General features: G+C 46.3%; 1 protein-coding gene across 1 annotated transcript in view; it reads left to right on the forward strand.

The window, feature by feature from the left end:
• Positions 1-25,915, forward strand: part of LOC137429047 (SPARC-related modular calcium-binding protein 1) — a gene marked incomplete in the record, with an annotated part of 356,175 nt that overhangs the window by 197,840 nt on the left and 132,420 nt on the right. The window contains 1 exon segment of the mRNA XM_078781008.1: positions 21,498-21,554. Coding sequence (XP_078637134.1) covers positions 21,498-21,554 — 57 coding nt within the window.

Below are 25,915 nucleotides of genomic sequence, written 5' to 3' on the forward strand. Positions count from 1 at the left end.
GGAAAACCCTTCACAGCCACCACTTTAGATGGCAGTGGGATGGCCCCCTCCCTTGTGATGCGGTGGTCAAGAAAGTCATTTGAGGCCACCCCAAACAAGCACTTGGCCGGGTTAATGATAAGGCCGTGCTGACTGAGGCCTTCAAAGAGCACTCAGAGGTGAAGCATGTGCTCTGTCCTGGAAGCGCTGGCGATGAGAATATCATCCAGGTAGACGAACAGAAATGGCAAATCCCGCAACACGCTGTCCATCAGGCGCTGCAAAGCCTGTGCCGTGTTCTAGAGCCCAAAAGGCATACAGAAGAATTTGAAAAGCCCGAACGGTGTAATCACCGCGGTCTTAGGAACGTCCTGCAGCCGGACAGGGACCTGGTGGTAACCACGAACGAGGTCCACCTTAGAAAAAAAAACTTTACCGGCCAAGCGGGCAGAAAAATCCTGGATGTGCAGGATTGGGTAGCGGTCAGGGGTAGTGGCGTCGTTAAGGCGGCGGTAATCCCCACATGGGTGCCAACCGCCACCCGGTTTCGGCGCAATGTGGAGAGGCGAGGCCCATGGGCTGTCGGACCGTCGTACAATGCCAAGATGCTCCAACGTGTCGAACTCCGCCTTTGCGACAGCGAGTTTCCCCGGGTCGAGGCGTCGAGCCCGGGCGTAGACAGGCGGGCCGGTGGTCGGAATGTGATGCTCCACCCCGTGTCTGATGACAATGGCCGAAAAGGTGGGCCGTGTAAGGCCCGGGAACTCGGTGAGGAGGCGGGCGAACTCATCAGAAGTCGAGAGCGTGCAAGCAAGCCTCGTCGAGGCGGACCCGCTCAGCGAGCATGGAAGTGAACTGAATGTCTCCGCATGAATGAGCCGCCAATTTTTAACATCCACCAATAGGCCGTTGGCACAGAGGAAATCAGCACCCAGCAAGGGGGTGGACACCCTCGCCATGACAAAATCCCATGTGAACCGTTGTTTACCAAAATCACGTATCGTATCACGAAACGTGTTTACGTTTCGTATCATTTCGTATCATGTTTACGTTACCAAAATCACGTATCGTATCACGTGTTTACCAAAATCACGAACCGTATCACGTTTCGTTTACCAAAAGTCTGAATGGCACTGCTGTTGGCGGCTTCCAGGGTGGGGCCGTGACTACCGGCCTCCCGGTTCAATGCCGACGCAGGCAGGATGCTCACCTGGGCACCTGTGTCACAGAGGAAACGACGTCCGGAGTCGGTGTCCGAAATGAACAACAAACTGCCCGAACAGCCGACGTTCATGGCAGCTAAAGAGCGCTGGCCACCCCGTTTCCTGACTCGCTGAAGCTGCAGGGTGGCCGGCATGCCTTGGCCTTGGGACCAAACCTTGCGTGGTAAAAACACAAGCCGGGAGGCTTCTGCCGCTGGGCCGTAATGGGGGCCACAACGGTGCCCGCCAGCGTCGTAGGCTCGACGGGGCCGGGGTCCCATGCAGCCGCACTGCATTGTTGTCTGGCGGAGAAAAACTTGTCTGCTTCCCTGGCCAGGGTGCGGAAATCCTTAATGCGCGAGTTGGCCAAGGCTGACCGTACCTGTCCTGGCAGCTGCTGCAGGAACAGCTCCTTGAAGAGAAAACATGGCCGGTGGCTGCCCAGGAGAGACAACATGTGGTCCGTCAGCTCTGACGGCTTGGAGTCGCCCAGCCCTGGTAGAGAAAGGAGCTGATGGGCGCGCTTGGCCTCAGTGAGCTCGAAGGTATCAAGCAGCAGGGCCTTTAGCATCTCGTACTTGCCGCCCTCCGGAGGATCCTGGAGAAGGCTCACCACCCTGGTCGCAGTGGAGCCGCTGAGCGCAGACACGACATAATAACACTTAGTGTCGTCAGCAGAAATGCTCCGAATGGCGAATTGGGCCTCAGCTTGTGCGAACCAAACGACAGCCTGTCGTTCCCAAAACTCCGGCAGTTTGATCGAAACTGCGCTTGTCGCCATGTTCGCTCAAAGCTCCGAAAACGTTCAAGGGCAAGACGGGGTCACCAATGTAGGAGTTGCGGAGAACGAGAGGGTAAAAACTTCTTGACTGGTTCAAGGCTCCTTTATTTCCACAGACCTCAAACCCGACCGGAACTCGTCTTTTTATATCCCCCATGACTCCCGTCCGCTCCTCTTAAAGGGGCGTGGCTCCAACACCCGAGCGCATGCCATGCCCATACCATCAATAGACCCACTGGTCCCATGCTAGTGAATTATGCCTCTATGGGGTACCCCCACAATAGAGTATTTATATCCTTATCAATAACGGTATTTTATTTGATGGGTGCTAATCATGTGCCATAAAACTCTGTGATATCGCTTAAATACAAGTTAAAACTTATATACAAGTTAAAACTTAAGTAATACAAGTTAAAACTTAAATAATACAAGTTAAAACTTAAATAATACAAGTTACAACTTAAATAATACAAATTAAAACTTAAATAATACAAGTTAAATCATAAATAATACAAGTTAAATCTTAAATAATACGAGTTAAAACTTAAATAACACATGTTAAAACTTAAATAATACATGTTAAAACTTTAATACAAGTTAAAACTTAAATAATACAAGTTAAAACTTAAATAATACAAGTTAAATCTTAAATAATACAAGTTAAATCTTAAATAATACAAGTTAAATCTTAAATAATACGAGTTAGAACTTAAATACAAGTTTAAACTTTAATAAAACAAGTTAATATTTAAATACAAGTTAAAACTTTCATAATACAGGTTAATATTGAAATACAAGTTATCTTACAAGTTATATTATTATTTATTGACTGCTTGATACCGTGTTACAATACTTGCAAGTTACAATACTTGTTACAATTCCAATATTGCAAGTATTGCAAGTATTGATACCGTGACAGTTATTGACTGTAGCAAGGAAAAAATCAAATGAAAGACAAAATACGGGCATGTAAGTATAGCCTGGTGTTGGCTTAGCGGTTAGGGTGCCGGCTTGGGATCCTAGGATCCTGGATTTGAATCCCAATCACTGAATTAACGCCAGGGGGTTGACTCAGCCAGTTCATCCTTCTGAGGTCGACAAATTGAGGACCAGTTCACTGGTAATACCTTGTGTGTCGTAAGAGGCGACTAACAGGGTTGGCGGCAGGAAGGGCATCCGGCCATAAAACATTGCTTCAAAAAAGGGGACCAAGGTGCCCGAAAAAGGCCAACCCCTGCTCTGTGGGGAAAAATGGCCTCTAAAGGTGGTTCTTACAAGTTATATTGCCTTCGTCTTGCAAATAAAACAAGAAGAAGAGCAATCAAAGATTGCAAACCCTCGACAGGATGTATTTTCAGTGGTTTTTAAGGCTTTTGTGTGAAAGCAAATGTGGCGGCCGAACCAATGACGTCATAATCATTTTTTTTCTAAACTAATTTATTCCTAGATTATGCTCAAGAAATTTCATCTCGATCGGATGAAGTTTTGTACTTGTCGAATTATGACGTCATAACGGAGGCACCTATGACATCATCATTAACATATTTTATTCCCCATGGAGAGTTCTTTACAATGAGCCATGTCTCAATTTTTTATATTCAGCACTTTCGGAGATATAGAGGTGCAAATTTTTTACTTTTTTCCAAGATGGCGGCCGAACCACGTGACCGATGACGTCATCATCATTTTTTTTCTCCACCAGTTTATGCCGACATGGCGCTCAAGAAATGTCATCTTGATTGGATGAAGATTTGTACTTGTCGAATTATGACGTCATAATTGAGGCACCTATGACATCCTCATTAACACATTTTATTCCCCATGGAGAGTTCTGTACAATGAGCCATATTTCAATTTTTTCTATTCAGCGCTTTCGGAGATATAGAGGTGCAAAGTTTTTCGGTTTTTCCAAGATGGCGGCCGAAGCACGTGACCTATGACGTCATAATTATCATTAAAAATTATACAGGTGGATTTGCACCTATGGTGAAAATTTCCTGTCAATCGGACCAACGGTTGCAGAGAAAATCATATTTATTCTGTGCGGACAAACAGACAAACAGACAAACAAACAGACAAACAAACGGACTCAAATGCAATACCCTCTCCTCTGGCAAGGGTAATAATGTACTCCAAAGTGTCATAATCTATCTATAATTCCAGTAATCTCTGTGTGTATGTTTGTATGTTTGTATGTTTGTATGTTTGTATGTTTGTATGTATGTATGTATGTATGTATGTTTGTCTGTGACCACTGTTTCTCGACAACTACCGGTCCGATATACTTGAAACTTGCCAGGTATATTGCTGGGGACCCGAGGATGTGCCTTTTCAAGGTTTGAAATTAATCGGACAAGTAGTTACCGAGCTATGGCGATTTAGCCGTTCGCCGTTCGCTTTGGCGTTGCGAATGGACCAAACCATTTCATGTAAATAGAGGGGGGGGGATATAATTTTAGATATATATATAGTACGGGCATGCCCTAGTTAAAGTAAACCGACTAATTTCAATGAGGTCAGAGTATGTATTATCTAGTAACATTTTTGATAACATATATAATTCGACCATTATTTTTAACGTCAAAATTAAAATGAAAGTTAGTCCCTGGACATTTGATGAACTGCTACTCCATGCAAAATAAAACAGAAATTGAGTGTAGGCCTGTTGGATTTCAGGATAGTCTGGTCACTGCTGTCTGTGTGACCTTTTCACTTTATTAATCATAGCATGCATTTCAAGAGCACGTTCCAACATAATTAATCTACCATTCATTGCTTTTTAGTTTTGACAGGCAGTTTGGGATAACTCAGTGGGATAAAAAACATGATTTTTGGGGATATCAATTTGCACTAAACTGGCAACATCGAGATGAACTTTTCTGGACTTTCTGAGTTCTATAATCCGCTAACTCTCCAGCATGCAGCAGTAAAAAGGTTCCACGTTCACACAGTGTCTTATTGAGAGATGGTGTGGGTTCAGCCAAAGGACCCTGCCAAATCGCACAAATTAGGACAATTAAATAAACAGCTAAGTCTGGCCAGGTTTGTTTTTAATCCACTGAATGTCATAGTTTTAAAATTTGAACCTTTTGCCCAAAATGCATGCTCAGCAATCCCTAACTTTATTTCATCATGTTCGTGATCTCTGTTGAAACTTCTTTTGTTGCATTTGCTACATTCCACGCTTCAGGCAGTGAGCCATGTCCGTGCAACAAAAGCTTCTGAATCAACAACATTGCTGTTTGTTTTGTGTTTTGCTGAAGATGTTGCAGGCTGCTCTTGATTTTTTTTCTTTCGCAGATTACTATTATATACCAGTAAAATCACCGGGCAATGCAGAGTCTTCAAGAGGGTTGGAGAGAATTTGTACTGGGAATATGAAGAGAGGGTTGGAGAGAGAGGAAGGGAGGGAAGGGGGGAGGTGAGGTGGAGGAAAGAGGAGGGGATAGGGTTTAGGAGGGGTGGGAAAGGGGAAGGGGAAGAAAAAGGGGTGGAGAAAGGGGTGAGGGGAGGGAAGGGGTGAGGGGAGGGAAGGGAGGAGGGGAACAGGGAAAGGGGAGAGGGGGATGGCAGTGGGAAAGGTAAAAGGAAGGGGGAGGGGAAGGTGGGAGGGGAAGTGAGGGAGAGAAGAGGGGAGAGAGGATGGATGGGATGGATGGGGGAGAGGGGTAAGGGGGGAAGGAGAGTGAGGTTTTTACCAATTTTGTGAGACTCTTCTTGCAGCATCTAACTCATGATGTCCAAATGACATTGAAACAATGCCTCCACACTCGTGGATTCGGCATTCACAGCATTTTTCATGAATCATGAACCGCCGGGACCTTAACCCCCTTTTCCCATTGAAACAATGCCTCCACACTCGCGGATTCGACATCCACAGCATTTTTCATGAATCATGAACCGCCGGGACCATAACCCCCTTTTCCCATTGAAACAATGCCTCCACACTCGCGGATTCGACATCCACAGCATTTTTCATGAATCATGAACCGCCGGGACGCTAACCCCCTTTTCCCATTGAAACAATGCCTCCACACTCACGGATTCAACATCCACCGCATTTTTCATGAATCATGAACCACGGGACGCTAACCCCCTTTTACCATCCAAACAATGCCTCCACACTCACGGATTCAACATCCACCGCATTTTTCATGAATCATGAACCACGGGACCCTAACCCCCTTTTACCATCCAAACAATGCCTTCACACTCGTGGATTCGGCATCCACAGCATTTTTCATGAATCATGAACCACGGGACACTAACCCCCTTTTACCATCCAAACAATGCCTCCACACTCGCAGATTCAACATCCACAGCATTTTTCATGAATCATGAACCACAGGACCCTAACCCCCTTTTACCTTTGAAACAATGCCTCCACACTCATGGATTCGACATCCACAGCATTTTTCATGAATCATGAACCGCCGGGACGCTAACCCCCTTTTCCCATTGAAACAATGCCTCCACACTCGCGGATTCGACATCCACAGCATTTTTCATGAATCATGAACCGCCGGGACGCTAACCCCCTTTTACCATCCAAACAATGCCTCTACACTCACGGATTCAACATCCACCGCATTTTTCATGAATCATGAACCATGGAACCCGAACCCCCTTTTACCATTGAAACAATGCCTCCACACTCATGGATTCAACATCCATAGCATTTTTCATGAATCATGAACCAAGGGACCCTGACCCCCTTTTACCATCCAAACAATGCCTCCACACTCACGGATTCAACATCCACCGCATTTTTCATGAATCATGAACCATGGAACCCGAACCCCCTTTTACCATCCAAACAATGCCTCCACACTCACGGATTCAACATCCACCGCATTTTTCATGAATCATGAACCATGGAACCCGAACCCCCTTTTACCATTGAAACAATGCCTCCACACTCGTGGATTCAACATCCATAGCATTTTTCATGAATCATGAACCACGGGACTCGAACCACCTTTTACCATTGAAACAATGCCTCCACACTCACGGATTCGACATCCACAGCATTTTTCATGAAGCATGAACCACGGGACCCTAACCCCCTTTTACCATCCAAACAATGCCTCCACACTCGTGGATTCGGCATTCACAGCATTTTTCAGGAATCATGAACTGCCGGGACCATAACCCCCTTTTACCATCAAAACAATGCCTCCACACGCGCGGATTCGACATTCGCAGCATTTTCTAGGAATGTATCCCGCGTGAAGATTTGTACCATGGACATCTTGCACCGATCAGTGAGGCTGGTTCATGGTACGTAATTAAAAAAAAAACAAATTGGATTTCAAATCATGAAGTCATCATCAGCAAAGAGATCAGCATCATCAGCTGATCATCAGATCAGCGAGTCATCAGCAAAGAGATAGAGAGGATTTTCAAGAGAGTCAGAGAGATCATTGATGAAGACCAGAAAAAGCACAGGGCCCAGAACACTGCCTTGGGGAACTCCAGCCTGAACAGGAAGAGGAGATGAGAGAAACCCATTCAGGGCCACACGTTGACGACGACTAGAGAGGAAGTCCGCCAGCCATGCGTGGAGATTTCCATGGATACCAAAGGAGGAGAGTTTGGTGAGCAGAGCGGGGTGCCAGACCGTATCGAAGGCACGTGATATGTCGAGGGAGACAGTTCTAATTTCCTGTTTGGCATTGAGGACCTCCATCCATTGTTGAGACAGCAGAAGCAGCATGTCCAGAGTAGAGTGACCTGGTCTGAAAACAAATTGATGATCAGAGATCAAGCCATTGGAGAAGAGGAAAGATTTCATATCCGAAGCAATGATGGATTCCATGACTTTGCTGATAATTGGGAGAAGGCTGATTGGTCTGTAGTTGCTAGGATCTGTTTTTCCACCTTTTTTGTGCAAAGCGGTGATGTTGGCTGATTTCCAAGCAGATGGCAGTTGACCTTGAGCAAAAGAGAGGGTGAAGAGAACAGAGAGAGGGAGTGAAAGAGCAGAAGAACAGGATTTTAGGACCCGTGGGCTGATGCCGTCAGGTCCAGTTGCAGAATCAGAGTCGAGGGTTGACAGAAACTTTTCCACCTTGTCAGGAGGAAAGGACACGGAGTCCAGGAGCAGCTGGGTACGCCCTCTGCCTCTCCATTCCTCATCCCTCAGATCGGCAGTGTGCAGCCTCCTCACTCTCTGCAGACCTGGACAAAATCACAGACTGGGCAAACAAGTGGAACATGTCTTTCAATCCTGACAAATCTCACACTCTTACGATGTCTCTCCGAAAAGACCGACTGGACAACCCTCCCATCTACTTTCTGAAAAATCCTCTCCAAGAAGTTCTGTCACTCAAGCTTTTGGGTCTCACTATCTGCCATGATCTTTCCTGGGAAAACCACATTTCCAAGCTGGCCTCCAAAGCCAGTCGCCGACTGGGCATCCTCCGTCGTGCGAAGTCCTTCCTTGGCACACCTGAGCTCCTCACCACATACAAGGCTTTCATCCGCAGCTCAATGGAGTAGTGCTCTCCCCTCTGGGCTGGTGCTCCTGCCTCACACCTCGTCTTCACGCTGTTGAAACCAAAGCGTTCAGAATCATTGGAATCTCCCGCAATGATGCTATCTCCGAGGGCCTTTCACTTACTCATCGCAGGCAGGTTGGTGGTCTTTCCGTCTTCTACCGACTCCTCTCCGGCCTTGCTCCCCCAGCTCTCTCTGGGCTCTGTCCCCCAAATATTCCTGCAGGTCGCACAAGATCTGCTTGCAACCCTCTTATGGTTAAACTGCCAAAATCAAGACTCTCTGCTCACCTTCACTCCTTCATTCCTCTTTTCTCCTGCCTCTGGAACAAACTCCCTCACTCTCTTCAATCCCACTCCTCCCTCCAGGTCTTTAAAACGGCTGTTCACCACCATCTCTTATCCTCCCCCATCCAAAACCTTGATCTTTTCTACCCCCGCTAATTTCACCCCAAACCCACTTTTTTGAGGTGACTTTTGACTTCTTTCCTGGAAGTCCTTGGTGTCTTTGCGTTTTATACCTATCCTGCCTCCCTCCAGGCCCTCTCCCTCCAAAAACATCTCCCGATGTCCCTGCTTTCAAATGTTGTGTTTGTGTGCTTCCTCCCCTTCTCTCCCCATCTTGTCGACCGCTCCCCTTTTTATATACTTTGTTTGCTTGTTTGTTTGATTTGTTTGTTTGATAAATGTTAGCTCTTTCATGAGCCTCGACTCTGTACACAAAAAAAAGAAAAAAAAGAAAGAAATGTTAACACATGGACTTACTCTGAAACGGGAGCTTATGGTTTGGGTCTGTCCGTCTGCAGCCATATCTCAGAAATATCTGGTCCGATTTTGTTCAAACTTGGCACAAATACGATATATGATGGTGATGTCATTTCTTTGCGAGATCAGATCCAAGATGGCCGACAGGCGGACATTTCGTTGCTTAAAAGTGTCCCCAACGTCCTGTGAAATATTTTGTTAAAATACACGTCGTCTGCCCCACCCCGCCCCCACCCCCCCATCCCCCCTTTGAATCTTTAAAGTATTTTTTCCTGGGGAAAACCAGGGGAAAAACGTTTTATTTCAAAAAACCTGAAAAGTTAATGAAAGACCTTTCACCAGTTTCTTAGTCTCATTATAGATTGTAAGTATACCTTTTCAACTTGTCTAGGTAACTATTATATATACACAAAGAATTAAGTTAAGCACCCCTACACAACGAATTAAGGTAAGCACCCCCTAATATATATTCTTTGTGTATATGTATACATTGGCATATATTCTAAGGTATGTGAGATCAAATAATGATTGGTATGACATTAGCAATTATCCATTGATGAAATTGAGTGATCAAAGTGAAAAAAAGTGATTGGTTGAGTCAGTGATCCGATCACGTGGGTCCTACACACGTTATTGACGCAAAGATCGCTAGAGGTCTTCTCAGAACAATGACTGTACGTTAGAAAACATAAACGTCATCCACACTGTCCGTGATGGACCTATAGCTCCATACTTAAATTGAGGTGAAAATATGCCTAAAATTCCCAAAAATTTCACCTTAAATTATTCAGAATAAAATATTGAAAACGGCATGATTGTTATGTTTTTATGTGACCATAATATCACTTCTCCAGAAAATATAGCAATAACATGGGTATATTACACTGTTTTGACGACAACAAACTTGTAATGTGCGAGGTTGTAAAAAAACGGGGGGGGTGCTTAACTTAATTCTTTGTGTATATTCCACAATGTATAAAATCATTGTTTGCAGTGGATAAGTCATTTGTAACAATGATGCATACTCGGACACTGCGTTATCCTGTAGTTTTCATGATATTTGCTTATTTTCTTTTTTGCAGATCTTCTTGTATCAAAGACTTCATTCATGGGACTGCATTCATTAACAATTCAATATTGTTTCGACCTGACAAACACATTTGAAATGACCTCCCCATTGGTGCAGCAGAAAGCTGAATGATACACCTGGCAGTGTGTTGAGTCAGTCGCTCCAGCTATTTAGGTTATTTTAACCCAACAACGGATGGGTGCACTCAATATTAAATGAGAGATCGTGTGCATCTATTTCTCTGGACATCCCTCCAGCTTTCAATACCGTCTTGGCATACAGACTAGCATTCTCAGGTGTATGCTGATGGTATGTAGGGCCCCCTCAAGAAATGACTGTCAGGTTTTCTCTGCAAGCAGAAACAACAGGTTGCTCTTTGTGGAATTCTGTCTTGTGATTTCGCTCTTGAGCTTGGTACCTCATAAGGCAACATTTTAGGACTGACCCTATATTCCTGGTATACACCAATGATCCTGTCATCGATATTCATGTCGAATCAGGGATACTTGGCCCCATGCACATCCTCACCCGATAAAATGATCCTGTGATGATTTAGTCTCGCCTCCTTCCTGATTCCCCAACATCCCGCCCCATTCCTAATTCCCAAACGTCTCGCCTGCTTCCTGATTCCCCAACATCCCGCCCCATTCCTGATTCCCCAACATCCCGCCCCATTCCTAATTCCCAAACGTCTCGCCTGCTTCCTGATTCCCCAACATCCCGCCCCATTCCTGATTCCCCAACGTCTCGCCTGCTTCCTGATTCCCTAACGTCTCGCCTGCTTCCTCATTCTCTAACGTCCCGCCCCATTACTAATTCCCCAACGTCTCGCCCCCTTCCTAATTCCCCAACGTCTCGCCTGCTTCCTGATTCCCTAACGTCTCGCCTGCTTCCTGATTCCCTAACGTCTCGCCTGCTTCCTAATTCCCCAACGTCTCGCCTGCTTCCTGATTCCCTAACGTCCCGCCCCATTCCTAATTCCCCAACGTCTCGCCTGCTTCCTGATTCCCCAACATTCGCCCCATTACTAATTCCCCAACGTCTCGCCTGCTTCCTAATTCCCCAACGTCTCGCCTGCTTCCTGATTCCCCAACGTCTCGCCTGCTTCCTGATTCCCTAACGTCCCGCCCCATTCCTAATTCCCCAACGTCTCGCCTGCTTCCTCATTCCCCAACGTCTCGCCTGCTTCCTGATTCCCTAACGTCCCGCCCCATTCCTAATTCCCCAACGTCTCGCCTGCTTCCTAATTCCCCAACGTCTCGCCTGCTTCCTGATTCCCTAACGTCCCGCCCCATTCCTAATTCCCCAACGTCTCGCCTGCTTCCTCATTCCCTAACGTCCCGCCCCATTCCTAATTCCCCAACGTCTCGCCTGCTTCCTCATTCCCTAACGTCCCGCCCCATTCCTAATTCCCCAACGTCTCGCCCCCTTCCTGATTCGCCAACATCCCGCCCCATTCCTAATTCCCCAACGTCTCGCCTGCTTCCTGATTCCCTAACGTCCCGCCCCATTCCTAAATCCCCAATGTCTCGCCTGCTTCCTGATTCGCCAACATCCCGCCCCATTCCTAAATCCCCAACGTCTCGCCTGCTTCCTGATTCCCCAACGTCCCGCCCCATCCCTAATTCCCCAACGTCTTGCCTGCTTCCTGATTCCCTAACGTCCCACCCGCTTCCTGATTCCCTAACGTCCCACCCCATTCCTAAATCCCCAACGTCTCGCCTGCTTCCTGATTCCCCAACATCCCGCCCCATCCCTAATTCCCCAACGTCTTGCCTGCTTCCCGATTCCCTAACGTCCCACCCGCTTCCTGATTCCCTAACATCCCGCCCCCTTCCTTATTCCTGCTTGTACCGCCCCTTCCTAATTCCCTCATGTCCGGCCCTTCCTGATTCCCTAATTTCCTGTCCCGTTCCTAATTCCCTCACATCCAGTCCTTCCTGATTCGACACCTTCCTTCCTGATCTTACATTACATAATAAGTATGCGAGTAAGTTACTAAATCTCCTTTCTCATTCCACATTGAATGTTTTGGTTCTACGTCTAGACCATTTAAACATAAACTGACGTTACTGACTAGTCTCATGTACATATTGTCACATCCGAAGCTCCCGTGAAACCAGGAACTTCAGCGCCAAGTTAGACTCAGTATATGGACCGAACAATCTTGTATTAGTTATTGTACTGCGTTCATTTAATTAATTCTAACTTTACTGTTCTCCAAGGAGCTTCAATTGGGCCAGAATAATGGCGGCTCACGGACATGGAAACAGATCGTTGAAGCACTTTTTCTTACATTTCAAAGGGTTTATTTCTCAAGTAAACAGTGAAGAGGGAAACAAGACACTATAAACAAAAATGGAACAAACCAAGCGAGGCAAATGGACAAAAAGAGGTTTTTTCTGGAAACAAAACAAAATATGTCCAATGTATGAAGTTGATCAATAAAAACTTGAGTTTTACAGCTTTGCAGAACATACATTGCAATAAATGAAGCCCTGTCTTTTAATTCCTTGATAGCAATGAGACTCCAAGGTTCGTTAGTAAATCTGGGACTTTACACAAGTTGAAGTAATACTGCGGTGACTTGAGACTTGACTTGAGCACTTGCCCTCAAAGACTTGAGACTTGCATTGAGCACTTGCCCTCAAAGACTTGGGACTTGACTTGAGACTTGCCCTCAAATACTTGAGACTTGCCCTCAAAGACTTGAGACTTGACTTGAGACTTGCGTTCAAAGACTTCAGACCTATTCTCAAAGACTTGAGAATTGACTTGAGACTTACCTTCAAAGACTTGTGACTTCACTTGAGACTTGTCCTCAAAGACTTGAGACTTGACTTGAGCACTTGCCCTCAAAAACTTGGGACTTGACTTGAGACTTGCCCTCAAAGACTTGAAACTTGACTTGACACTTGCCCTCAAAGACTTGAGACTTGCCATCAAAGACTTGAGACTTGACTTGAGACTTGCCTTCAAAAACTTGAGACTTGCCCTCAAAGACCTGAGAGTTGACTTGAGACGTGCCCTTAAAGACTTGAGACTAGCCATAAAATACTTGAGACTTGACTTGAGACTTGCCTTCAAAAACTTGAGACTTGCCCTCAAAGACTTGAGACTTGCATTGAGCACTTGCCCTCAAAGACTTGGGACTTGACTTGAGACTTGCTCTCAAATACTTGAGACTTGCCCTCAAAGACTTGAGACTTGCCCTCAAAGACTTGAGACTTGACCTGAGACTTGCGTTCAAAGACTTCAGACCTATTCTCAAAGACTTGAGAATTGACTTGAGACTTACCTTCAAAGACTTGTGACTTCACTTGAGACTCGTCCTCAAAGACTTGAGACTTGACTTGAGCACTTGCCCTCAAAAACTTGGGACTTGACTTGAGACTTGCCCTCAAAGACTTGAAACTTGACTTGACACTTGCCCTCAAAGACTTGAGACTTGCCATCAAAGACTTGAGACTTGACTTGAGACTTGCCTTCAAAAACTTGAGACTTGCCCTCAAAGACTTGAGACTTGACTTGAGACATGTCCTCAAAAACTTGAGACTTGACTTGAGCACTTACCCTCAAAGACTTGAGACTTGACTTGAGACTTGTCCTCAAAAACTTGAGACTTGACTTGAGCACTTGCCCTCAAAGACTTGAGACTTGACTTGAGACTTGCCCTCAAAGACTTGAGACTTGACTTGACACTTGCCTTCAAAGACTTGCGACTTCACTTGAGACTTGTCCTCAAAGACTTGAGACTTGACTTGAGCACTTGTCCTCAAAAACCTGGGACTTCACTTGACACTTGCCCTCAATGACTTTAGACTTGCCCTAAAATACTTGGAACTTGGCTTGAGACTTGCCCTCAAAGACTTGAGACTTGCTATCAAAGACTTGAGACTTGACTTGAGACTTGCCTTCAAAAACTTGAGACTTGACTTGACATTTGCCTTCAAAGACTTGCGACTTCACTTGAGACTTGTCCTCAAAGACTTGAGACTTGACTTGAGCACTTGTCCTCAAAAGCTGGGACTTCACTTGACACTTGCCCTCAATGACTTTAGACTTGCCCTAAAATACTTGGAACTTGGCTTGAGACTTGCCCTCAAAGACTTGAGACTTGCTATCAAAGACTTGAGACTTGACTTGAGACTTGCCTTCAAAAACTTGAGACTTGCCCTCAAAGACTTGAGACTTGCTATCAAAGACTTGAGACTTGACTTGAGACTTGCCTTCAAAAACTTGAGACTTGCCCTCAAAGACTTGAGACTTGCTATCAAAGACTTGAGACTTGACTTGAGACTTGCCTTCAAAAACTTGAGACTTGCCCTCAAAGACTTGAGACTTGACTTGAGACTTGGCTAAAGTGACTTGTTGACATCTCTAGCACCAATTGATGCAGATCAACACACCAAACATCTGATCAAAATATCCAAAAATCAGACTGCTGCCACAACCATCGATGTACATCTGGAATAAACAAGTCATTAATCAGGTACCTGAAGCATGTCTTTCAATGCAGGAAAATTCCATGCTCTCATTCTGTCCTTCCACAAGGATCTGCTTTCATACTCCCGAGTTTACATTTTTGGCTATCGCCTAGAAGAGGTAGTCACTGGAGCACCTTGGCCTCACAACCTGACTTGGGTGAACCAAATCTCCAAATTACCATCTGAGGCTGGTCAATCAATGCCTGAGTATTCTCTGCAGATCTGAATCAATTGTCAGACACTGATAGCTCAGTATAGTATGCTCAGGCCTTCATCCGAGGAGATTTTGAGGTGATCGAGCAAAGCAAAAGTCTCTCTGTGTTATTGGTATATCTTGGCAGGAAGCCATGTCCCAAGTCTGTTTTTTGTCTATTCCAGATAGACTGGTGAACTCTCAGTTTTATATTGTGTCACTTTTTGCATCACACCTGCTCTCTCATCTCCCCATCCTCCCTCGTCCACCCAGGTTGCCCGCTTTCTTCCAGAATCCCTCACCTGGTTACCCTCCAAAATTCCAAGCTGAATGCTCACCTCCATTCCTTCATCCCTCTGTTGTGTTGTCTGTTGAACTGAGTCGCTGTATCTGTCATCTCGTGTCCCACCGTCCAGTCTTTCAAGGGTGCTGCCCATTGTTAGCTCATGGGTTTCCCCCATACCCATCCCTGTCCTCTTATACTCTTATTGACCCCCCTCCGCACCCTTTTGCCACTCATCCACTCATGTGTGAGTGGATTCAGGATTCAGGAGGAAATTATTCAATGTAAGCGAAGGATCAGCGGACACGTCGTTTAATTATTTAGACTCTCTCCAAGGTAGAACAACAAATCTTGAATTCCTTACTCGAGTTTCTCAGCCAGCAATAGTCTTCATACATAAAACTTAAATGAAAAACGAGGGAAGTGGGGAAGGGGTAACCGTTGGAGTGAACGTGTGAGAGAGATTGAGAAGTGAAGGGGGAGAGGAAGAGGGACAGAGATGCCAATTTTCAGGGCCGCTCCTGCACTCAAGAACCCCCGGTAACAGAACGGTAGTCATTGTGCACACTTGGAGCCAAGATTCAAAAAGAGCCGAAAGAAGGCATCACGACAAAGTGTGGATTTACAAGGACATGAAGGATTATTCCACGCAGATTTTCCTCCAACCAGTGGGCAACATGCACCTGCGCATTCCAGGAGCAGTGCAGAAAGGAGTCGACAACGATGCTCCACGACCGGTGCAGAAAGGATTCGACAACGATGTTCCAGGACCGGTGCAGAAAGGAGTCGACAACGATGCTCCAGGAGCAGTGCAGAAAGGATTCGACAACGATGCTCCACGATCGGTGCAGAAAGGAGTCGATAACGATGTTCCAGGACCGGTGCAGAAAGGAGTCGATAACGATGCTCCACGACCGGTGCAGAAAGGAGTCGACAACGATGCTCCACGATCGGTGCAGAAAGGAGTCGACAACGATGCTCCACGACCGGTGCAGAAAGGATTCGACAACGATGTTCCAGGACCGGTGCAGAAAGGAGTCGACAACGATGCTCCAGGAGCAGTGCAGAAAGGATTCGACAACGATGCTCCACGATCGGTGCAGAAAGGAGTCGATAACGATGTTCCAGGACCGGTGCAGAAAGGAGTCGACAACACTGCTCCACGACCGGTGCAGAAAGGACTCGACAACGATGCTCCATGACCGGTGCAGAAAGGAGTCGATAACGATGCTCCACGACCGGTGCAGAAAGGAGTCGACAACGATGCTCCACGACCGGTGCAGAAAGGATTCGACAACGATGCTCCACGATCGGTGCAGAAAGGAGTCGACAACGATGCTCCACGATCGGTGCAGAAAGGAGTCGATAATGCTGTTCAAGGACAGGTGCAGAAATGAGTCGACAATGATGTTCCAGGACCGGTGCAGAAAGGAGTCGACAACGATGCTCCATGATCGGTGCAGAAAGGAGTCGATAATGCTGTTCAAGGACAAGTGCAGAAATGAGTCGACAACGATGCTCCACGACCGGTGCAGAAAGGAGTCGATAACGATGCTCCACGATCGGTGCAGAAAGGAGTCGACAACGATGCTCCACGATCGGTGCAGAAAGGAGTCGATAATGATGCTCCACGACCAGTGCAGAAATGAGTCGACAACGATGTTCCAGGACCGGTGCAGAAAGGAATCGATAACGATGCTCCACAATCGGTGCAGAAAGGATTCGATAACGATGTTCCAGGACCGGTGCAGAAAGGAGTCGATAACGATGCTCCACGATCGGTGCAGAAATGAGTCGACAACGATGTTCCAGGACCGGTGCAGAAAGGAGTCGATAACGATGCTCCACGACCGGTGCAGAAAGGATTCGACAACGATGCTCCACGATCGGTGCAGAAAGGAGTCGATAACGATGTTCCAGGACCGGTGCAGAAAGGATTCGACAACGATGCTCCACGATCGGTGCAGAAAGGAGTCGATAACGATGTTCCAGGACTTTTGCAGAAAGGAGTCGACAACGATGTTCCAGGACCGGTGCAGAAAGGAGTCGATAACGACGTTCCAGGACCGGTGCAGAAAGGAATCGACAACGATGCTCCACGATCGGTGCAGAAAGGATTCGATAACGATGTTCCAGGACTGGTGCAGAAAGGAATCGACAACGATGCTCAACAATCGGTGCAGAAAGGATTCGATAAAGATGTTCCAGGACCGGTGCAGAAAGGAGTCGACAACGATGCTCCACGACCGGTGCAGAAAGGAGTCGACGACGATGCTCCACAATCGGTGCAGAAAGGAGTCGATAATGATGTTCAAGGACCGGTGCAGAAATGAGTGGACAACGATGCTCCACGACCGGTGCAGAAATGAGTCGATAACGATGCTCCACGACCGGTGCAGAAATGAGTCGACAACGATGTTCCAGGACCGGTGCAGAAAGGAGTCGATAACGATGCTCCACGACCGTTGCAGAAAGGATTCGATAACGATGCTCCACGATCGGTGCAGAAAGGAGTCGATAACGATGTTCCAGGACCGGTGCAGAAAGGATTCGACAACGATGCTCCACGATCGGTGCAGAAAGGAGTCGATAACGATGTTCCAGGACTTTTGCAGAAAGGAGTCGACAACGATGTTACAGGACCGGTGCAGAAAGGAGTCGATAACGACGTTCCAGGACCGGTGCAGAAAGGAATCGACAACGATGCTCCACGATCGGTGCAGAAAGGATTCGATAACGATGTTCCAGGACTGGTGCAGAAAGGAATCGACAACGATGCTCCACAATCAGTGCAGAAAGGATTCGATAATGATGTTCCAGGACCGGTGCAGAAAGGAGTCGCAAACGATGCTCCACGACCGGTGCAGAAAGGAGTCGATAATGATGTTCAAGGACCGGTGCAGAAATGAGTGGACAACGATGCTCCACGACCGGTGCAGAAGAGTCGATAACGATGCTCCACGACCGGTGCAGAAAGGATTCGATAACGATGCTCCACGACCGGTGCAGAAAGGATTCGATAAGGATGCTCCACGATCGGTGCAGAAAGGAGTCGATAACGATGCTCCACGACCGGTGCAGAAAGGATTCGATAACGATGCTCCACGATCGGTGCAGAAAGGAGTCGATAACGATGTTCCAGGACCGGTGCAGAAAGGCTTCGATAACGATGCTCCACGACCGGTGCAGAAAGGAATCGACAACGATGCTCCACGATCGGTGCAGAAAGGATTCGATAATGATGTTCCAGGACCGGTGCAGAAAGGAGTCAACAACGATGCTCCACGACCGGTGCAGAAAGGATTCGTTAACGATGCTCCATGACCGGTGCAGAAAGGATTCGATAACGATGCTCCACGACTGGTGCAGAAAGGATTCGTTAACGATGCTCCACGACCGGTGCAGAAAGGATTCGATAACGATGCTCCACGATCGGTGCAGAAAGGAGTCGATAAGGATGTTCCAGGACCGGTGCAGAAAGGAATCGACAACGATGCTCCACGATCGGTGCAGAAAGGATTCGATAATGATGTTCCAGGACCGGTGCAGAAAGGAGTCAACAACGATGTTCCAGGACCGGTGCAGAAAGGATTCGATAACGATGCTCCACGACCGGTGCAGAAAGGAGTCGACAACGATGCTCCACGACAGGCGCAGAAAGGATTCGTTAACGATGCTCCACGACCGGTGCAGAAAGGATTCGATAATGATGTTCCAGGACCGGTGCAGAAAGGATTCGATAATGATGTTCCACGATCGGTGCAGAAAGGAGTCAATAACGATGCTCCACGATCGGTGCAGAAAGGAGTCGACAACGATGTTCCAGGACCGGTGCAGAAAGGAGTCGATAACGATGCTCCACGATCGGTGCAGAAAGGAGTCGACAACGATGCTCCATGATCGGTGCAGAAAGGAGTCGATAACGATGTTCCAGGACCGGTGCAGAAAGGAGTCGATAATGATGCTCCACGATCGGTGCAGAAAGGAGTCGATAACGATGTTCCAGGACCGGTGCAGAAAGGAGTCGATAACGATGCTCCACGATCGGTGCAGAAAGGAGTCGACAACGATGCTCCATGATCGGTGCAGAAAGGAGTCGATAACGATGTTCCAGGACCGGTGCAGAAAGGAGTCGATAATGATGCTCCACGATCGGTGCAGAAAGGAGTCGATAACGATGTTCCAGGACCGGTGCAGAAAGGAGTCGATAACGATGCTCCACGATCGGTGCAGAAAGGAGTCGACAACGATGCTCCATGATCGGTGCAGAAAGGAGTCGCTAATGATGTTCAAGGACCGGTGCAGAAAGGAGTCGATAACAATGCTCCAGGACCGGTGCAGAAAGGAGTCGATAACGATGTTCCAGGACCGGTGCAGAAAGGAGTCGATAATGACGCTGCAGAGCCAGTGCAGAAAGAAGTCGATAATGATGTTCCAGGACCGGTGCAGAAAGGAGTCGATAACGACGTTCCAGGACCGGTGCAGAAAGGAGTCGATAACGACGTTCCAGGACCGGTGCAGAAAGGAGTCGATAACGACCCTCCAGGACCGGTGCAGAAAGGAGTCGATAACGACGTTCCAGGACCGGTGCAGAAAGGAGTCGATAACGACGTTCCAGGACCGGTGCAGAAAGGAGTCGATAACGACGTTCCAGGACCGGTGCAGAAAGGAGTCGATAACGACCCTCCAGGACCGGTGCAGAAAGGAGTCGATAACGACCCTCCAGGACCGGTGCAGAAAGGAGTCGATAACGACGTTCCAGGACCGGTGCAGAAAGGAGTCGATAACGACGTTCCAGGACCGGTGCAGAAAGGAGTCGATAACGACGTTCCAGGACCGGTGCAGAAAGGAGTCGATAACGACGTTCCAGGACCGGTGCAGAAAGGAGTCGATAACGACGTTCCAGGACCGGTGCAGAAAGGAGTCGATAACGATGTTCCAGGACCGGTGCAGAAAGGAGTCGATAACGACGTTCCAGGACCGGTGCAGAAAGGAGTCGATAACGACGTTCCAGGACCGGTGCAGAAAGGAGTCGATAACGACGTTCCAGGACCGGTGCAGAAAGGAGTCGATAACGACGTTCCAGGACCGGTGCAGAAAGGAGTCGATAACGACGCTGCAGGGCCAGTGCAGAAAGGAGTCGATAACGACGATGTTTTTGGAGTTCTTGGTGATATGGTGATGTTTTTAGAGTTCTGGTGGTGGTCTGGTGATGTTTTGGAGTTCTGGCGGTGATATGGTGATGTTTTTGGAGTTTCTGGCGGTGGTATTGGGGAGGTTTTTAGAGTTCTGGTGGTGGTCTGGTGATGTTTTGGAGTTCTGGTGGTGGTCTGGTGATGTTTTGGAGTTCTTGGTCGTCGTATGGTGATGTTTTTCGAGTTCTTGATGGTGGTATGTTGATGTTTTTGGAGTTTCTGGCAGTGATATGGTGGTGTTTTTGGAGTTTCTGGTGGTGGTATGGTGATGTTTTGGAGTTCTTGGTGGTGGTGTGGTGATGTTTTGGAGTTCTTGGTCGTCGTATGGTGATGTTTTTCGAGTTCTTGATGGTGGTATGTTGATGTTTTTGGAGTTTCTGGCAGTGATATGGTGGTGTTTTTGGAGTTTCTGGTGGTGGTATGGTGGTGTTTTTAGAGTTTCTGGTGGTAGTCTGGTGATGTTTTGGAGTTCTTGGTGGTGGTCTGGTGATGTTTTGGAGTTCTTGGTGGTGGTGTGGTGATGTTTTGGAGTTCTTGGTGGTGGTGTGGTTATGTTTTGGAGTTCTTGGTGGTGGTGTGGTTATGTTTTGGAGTTCTTGGTGGTGGTTTGGTGATGCTTTTGAAGTTCTGGGTGGTTGTATGTATGGTGATGTTTTTGGAGTTTCTGGTGATGGTATGGTGATGTTTTGGTGGTGGTATGTATGATGATGTTTTTGGAGTTCCTGGTGGTGGTAGTGGTGGTATGATGATGTTTTTGTAGTTCCTGGTGGTGGTATGGTGATGTTTTTGAAGTTCTGGGTGGTTGTATGTATGATGATGTTTTTGGAGTTCCTGGTGGTGGTGTGGTGATGTTTGTGGAGTTCCTGGTGTTCTGTGTCCGTTATATGTGCAAGTTGTTCGTAAAGATACATGAATGATACTTTGTATTGTTTGTCATATTCACTGGCCGGGAAAAGTGCAAATCTTTGACAATCATGAGCTGAGAATTTCATGATATTTTTCCATAATGCCAGTTTCTTTTCAATTCTTCCTCTTCCTGAACTCAGATGACAACTCCAAGTCTTCTCCGACTCCAGAGTCGAAGCACCGTCTCCAAGATGGAGGTGAGCTATCGACAAGATTTCTTTTGTCCGTACCTTCCTCATACAATCATTTAATTTTGCTTTGCTGTGTAATTTTATTACCTGCAAAATCGAAGATTTTTCAAGTATTTTGGTTGGTCTTGTGCGTTATTCTGTCTGTTTGTCTGTCTGTTTGTTTGTCTGTCTGTATGTCAGTCGCATACAGGTCACAATTTTCAACCGATCTTCATGAAACTTCACCAAATGTTAGAGTTGGTCATAAGCAAGAAGCCTATTGTTTTTGGGGTCAAAAGGCCAATAGGTCAAAATAGGCCAAAGATCACCAACTTTGTCAAATTTCTAAAATCCTCAATTTTCATCCAATCGACTTTAAATTTTAAGAGTATTTGCATATCTGGTCACTGAATTCAACCACCAATTATTTTTGAGGTCATCATAGGCCAACCACCTATTTTATGGATTTTGCAAGTATCGTGCTATGCATGACATACAGTATTTCTTGTTTGTGTGTTTATCTGTCCGCTCACTTATACTTGCCTACAGGTCACATTTTTAAACCGATCTTCACGAAACCTCACCAAATGGTAGAGTTTGTGGTCCGACAAAATCCTATTTATTTTTGAGGTCAAAAGGTCAAAAGGTCAACATAGGCTAAGGGTCAACCACTCTCTTCAAAATTCTAAATTCCTCAATTTTCATCTGATTGACTTGAAATTTGAATAGGATTTTCATATCAGTTAACTGAATTCAACCACCAACTATTTTTGAGATCAACATCGGTCACAAGGTCAACATAGGCCAAAGGTCAAACACCTTTTCCGAATTTCTAAAATCCTCAATTTTCATCGATTGACTTGAAATTTGAAGAGGACTTGCATATCTGGTCAATGAATTCAACCACCAAGTATTTTTTTATAGATGCCTAAAATACTTCCCTACACCCACTAAGGAAAATTTTATTTAATATAATATTACACATACACACACACACACACACACACACACACACACACACACACACACACACACACACACACACACACACACACACACACACACACACACACACACACATCGGGGATAACCTAATATTACTTTTCATATCAGCTACAAAGGCTCAGGCACTATATAAAGCGATTTATTTTTAAAAATGCAAAAAAACGTAATTTCTTTTGCCAAAAACACTCCGCAGCACTCATTGATGAACCTCTGCAAGTTTGATAAAGATCCGTTCAGCCATATCTAAGAAAAATGGCGACACAGACAGACAGACAAACACCTCTCTTTTCGTATACATCTGTCGCTCTCCCATCCACTGGCCTTTTCATATTGCTACCAAATTTACATATTGGTGCTTCAATACTGCCGAGCTCATTTACTATCATCTCTATCATACATGGCTGCTGCTATGACTTCATTTTTTTCTTTGTATTATTTTAGTCTTTCCTCTATTTATTTTCCTTTTTTCACTCATTAATTTTGATATTTAATTATGTCTGATTATTATTCTGCTTTTAATTATTTTGCATGTTATCAGTGGTTGCAAGTCTGTACCACTCATCATGGTTGGTGCATTTTGCCTTTATGTTTTATTTCTAATGTAAGCTTTAAAATGATCATTATTGCCCTCGTTGGACTTAGTCCGCAACGGGGTCTTATGGACTGGGTCTCATCCATTCATCCGTCCGTCCGCAACCATATCTCGGAAATGTATTGACCAATTTTGTTCATACTTGGTACGAAGACAATACATGACGGTATACATATGCACATCTTTTTGTTTCACGATGCAATCAAAGATGGCCGACTGACGGCCATTTTAGTTGTAAAAAACCCAATGTTGGACACGTCCTCGACCATCCTCGACAATTTCTTGGACATGCATGGTCCAATTTTGTTCAACCTTGGCAGAAGCACAGTAAATGATGACATACACAGGCACCTCACTTTATTTTGCGATCTGATCAAAGATGGCCGACTGGTAGACTGGCGGCCATTTTAGTTGTAAAAAAACAACCTGATATTGAACACGTCCTCAACCGTTTCTCGAAAATGCATTTACCGATCTTGTTCAAACTTGGCACACAGATAATGAATGATGGCTTATTTATGTGCATCATTGGTTTTTCGAGATCAGATCCAATTTGGCCGACTGGCGGCCATTTTGTTGCTTAAACATGTCCCCAACCATTTATTGAACATGCATGGTCCGATTTTGTTCGAACTTGGCACAGACACAATACACGAGAGTATACATATGAAGAAGATTTTGTTTTGTCATCCGACCAAAGATGGTCGACTGATGGCGTTTAACTCCGTACAGCAAAATTACTAAAACCACAGCGGGGCTATGACATTTTACGTCTTCTTCTTCTTGTTGAACTTTGTCAGTGTCTTTTTAGCCGCGTCGCAGACGCTGGTCATAGAGTGCCCTCTGCTGCTGTTGTTGTTGTTCTTCTTCTTGTTCTTCTTCTTCTTCTTGTTGTTCTTGCAGAGAAGACAAAACCTCAAAGCTCCACCCATTCTGGGAACCATAGCTCCACCCATTTTGGGAGAGGCTTCATATAAACAAATATCCACCATTTTATTAACTCGCATAGCTTTGAGGCCTGTTTTGTAGGCCCGTGGTGTCTTCCTCTCTCACACAGTTTTATTTCAAATCAAATTCGATATATCATTTCATTTTTCACAGTTGCTAACATAGTTTTAGACTCGGTTGAAAAAAAACGGGAAGAAAATCCGATGAAAGTTGCCCTTTATAGAACGAAATGAATTCTCAAAGGCCTGTAACTTCAAGTCCATTGAGATATATTTTGTTTAAATCGCGGCATGGTCAGTCATACACCGCCCGAAATAACAGACGGGAAAATGCCGAGATATATTAAAAATTCGTCCATTTGATGACAATCGTCACGATGAAATATTTAATTTATACGTCGTCACAATAATGTGGAGAGGAGCATAGCTTCGTTCACGTGTCACCACATACGGGAAATTGCCGAGATATATATTTTTTAAATCGCGGCATAGTCAGTCATACACCGCCTGAAATAACAGATGGGAAAATGCCGAGATATATTAAAAATTCGTCGCCACACACGGGAAATTGCCGAGATATATTTTCACTTTGCACAAAAATAACATCAAGTAATCGAATCAATAGGAATGTCCTGTGCCTATAACATCAACGTTATAGGCACAGCTGCATCTAGGCATTGTGTAACATCGACGCGGCTTTTGTTTTAATTAAAACTTTTTGTACTTGTTTTTTTTACTAACACACTTTCTAAGCATATTTAATTTGCCAAAATAATTAAGGCTTGCTGAGGAGCATATATATGCATGTTTTGCAGATGTAATACTGATCAGGGGCTATAGCAGGATGGCCTGGACCGATAGACCGATCCGATAAGGACGACCGTGCTCCCTTCGCCGATAGGCGGCGCTCTTGCGTCCGCCATTACTGGGAGGCGTCCTGATCCAAACTTAACTCCAGATGGCTGCGCCAGCACAACTATCATCGCGATCGTACATGAAAAGTGTCCGTGATAATCGTTCTTAAGTGTTTCTCTATACGTGTGGAGCGGTCGTGGACACCTGGCACCTGGAGGCACACGATACAAACCCCGTTTTCGGCGTTTTGGTGCACGGCCATGCCGCCCTGAAGGCACCTGGCACCTGGGGGTACCCAGTTTACACTTCCACCTGCACCAAACCTATTTTGTTAGCAACCACGTACCCTATGCTACGCCGTGCCGAGCCCCCTTCCGCCTTAGCCCCGAGTTTCTCGACCACTACGATAACGACTCCTCTGACCGACCCGACTAGGTGCCCGTCCCTTCATCTACTCCTCCATACGGCCAGGTCTTGGCGGCCGTACCACAGCCGCCCCGCATGGATTATTCCCTCAGAGTCCACCTCTGCCCGGGCCGGCCACCTCTGGCAACTACGGCTAGGCCCCGAGTGGCCGCTGCCGAGCCCCAAGTTCCTTGATCACTAGGGTCGCGACTCATCTGGCAGACCCAACGGGGCCTCCGTCCCTTAGCGTGGGCCGCCTCACCGGCTCCTTATCGCTTCATCGACTCTTCCATACGGCCAGGTCACGGCGGGTGTATCACTGCCACCCCGCATGGCTTCTTCCCTCAGAGTCCACCTCCGCGTGGGCCGCCACCGGCTCCTCACCGGTCGTATAGCTCGGTGGACCGGTCGTATCGTCCACGATTCCATCTTCTCCGATGAATCTAACAAACAAATATATTTTGTATCCATATTCTTTCGGCAAAGTGAACTGAGACCGGTAACTGCATGTAATCTGAACGCTGGAGAGCAAGCCGAATGAAGCGGACGCCTCCCAACTATGGCGGCGTCTATAGAGGGTGCCC

Source organism: Myxine glutinosa, chromosome 6, assembly GCF_964187855.1.
Source record: "Myxine glutinosa chromosome 6, kmMyxGlut1.1, whole genome shotgun sequence".
Taxonomy (NCBI): Eukaryota; Metazoa; Chordata; class Myxini; order Myxiniformes; family Myxinidae; genus Myxine; species Myxine glutinosa.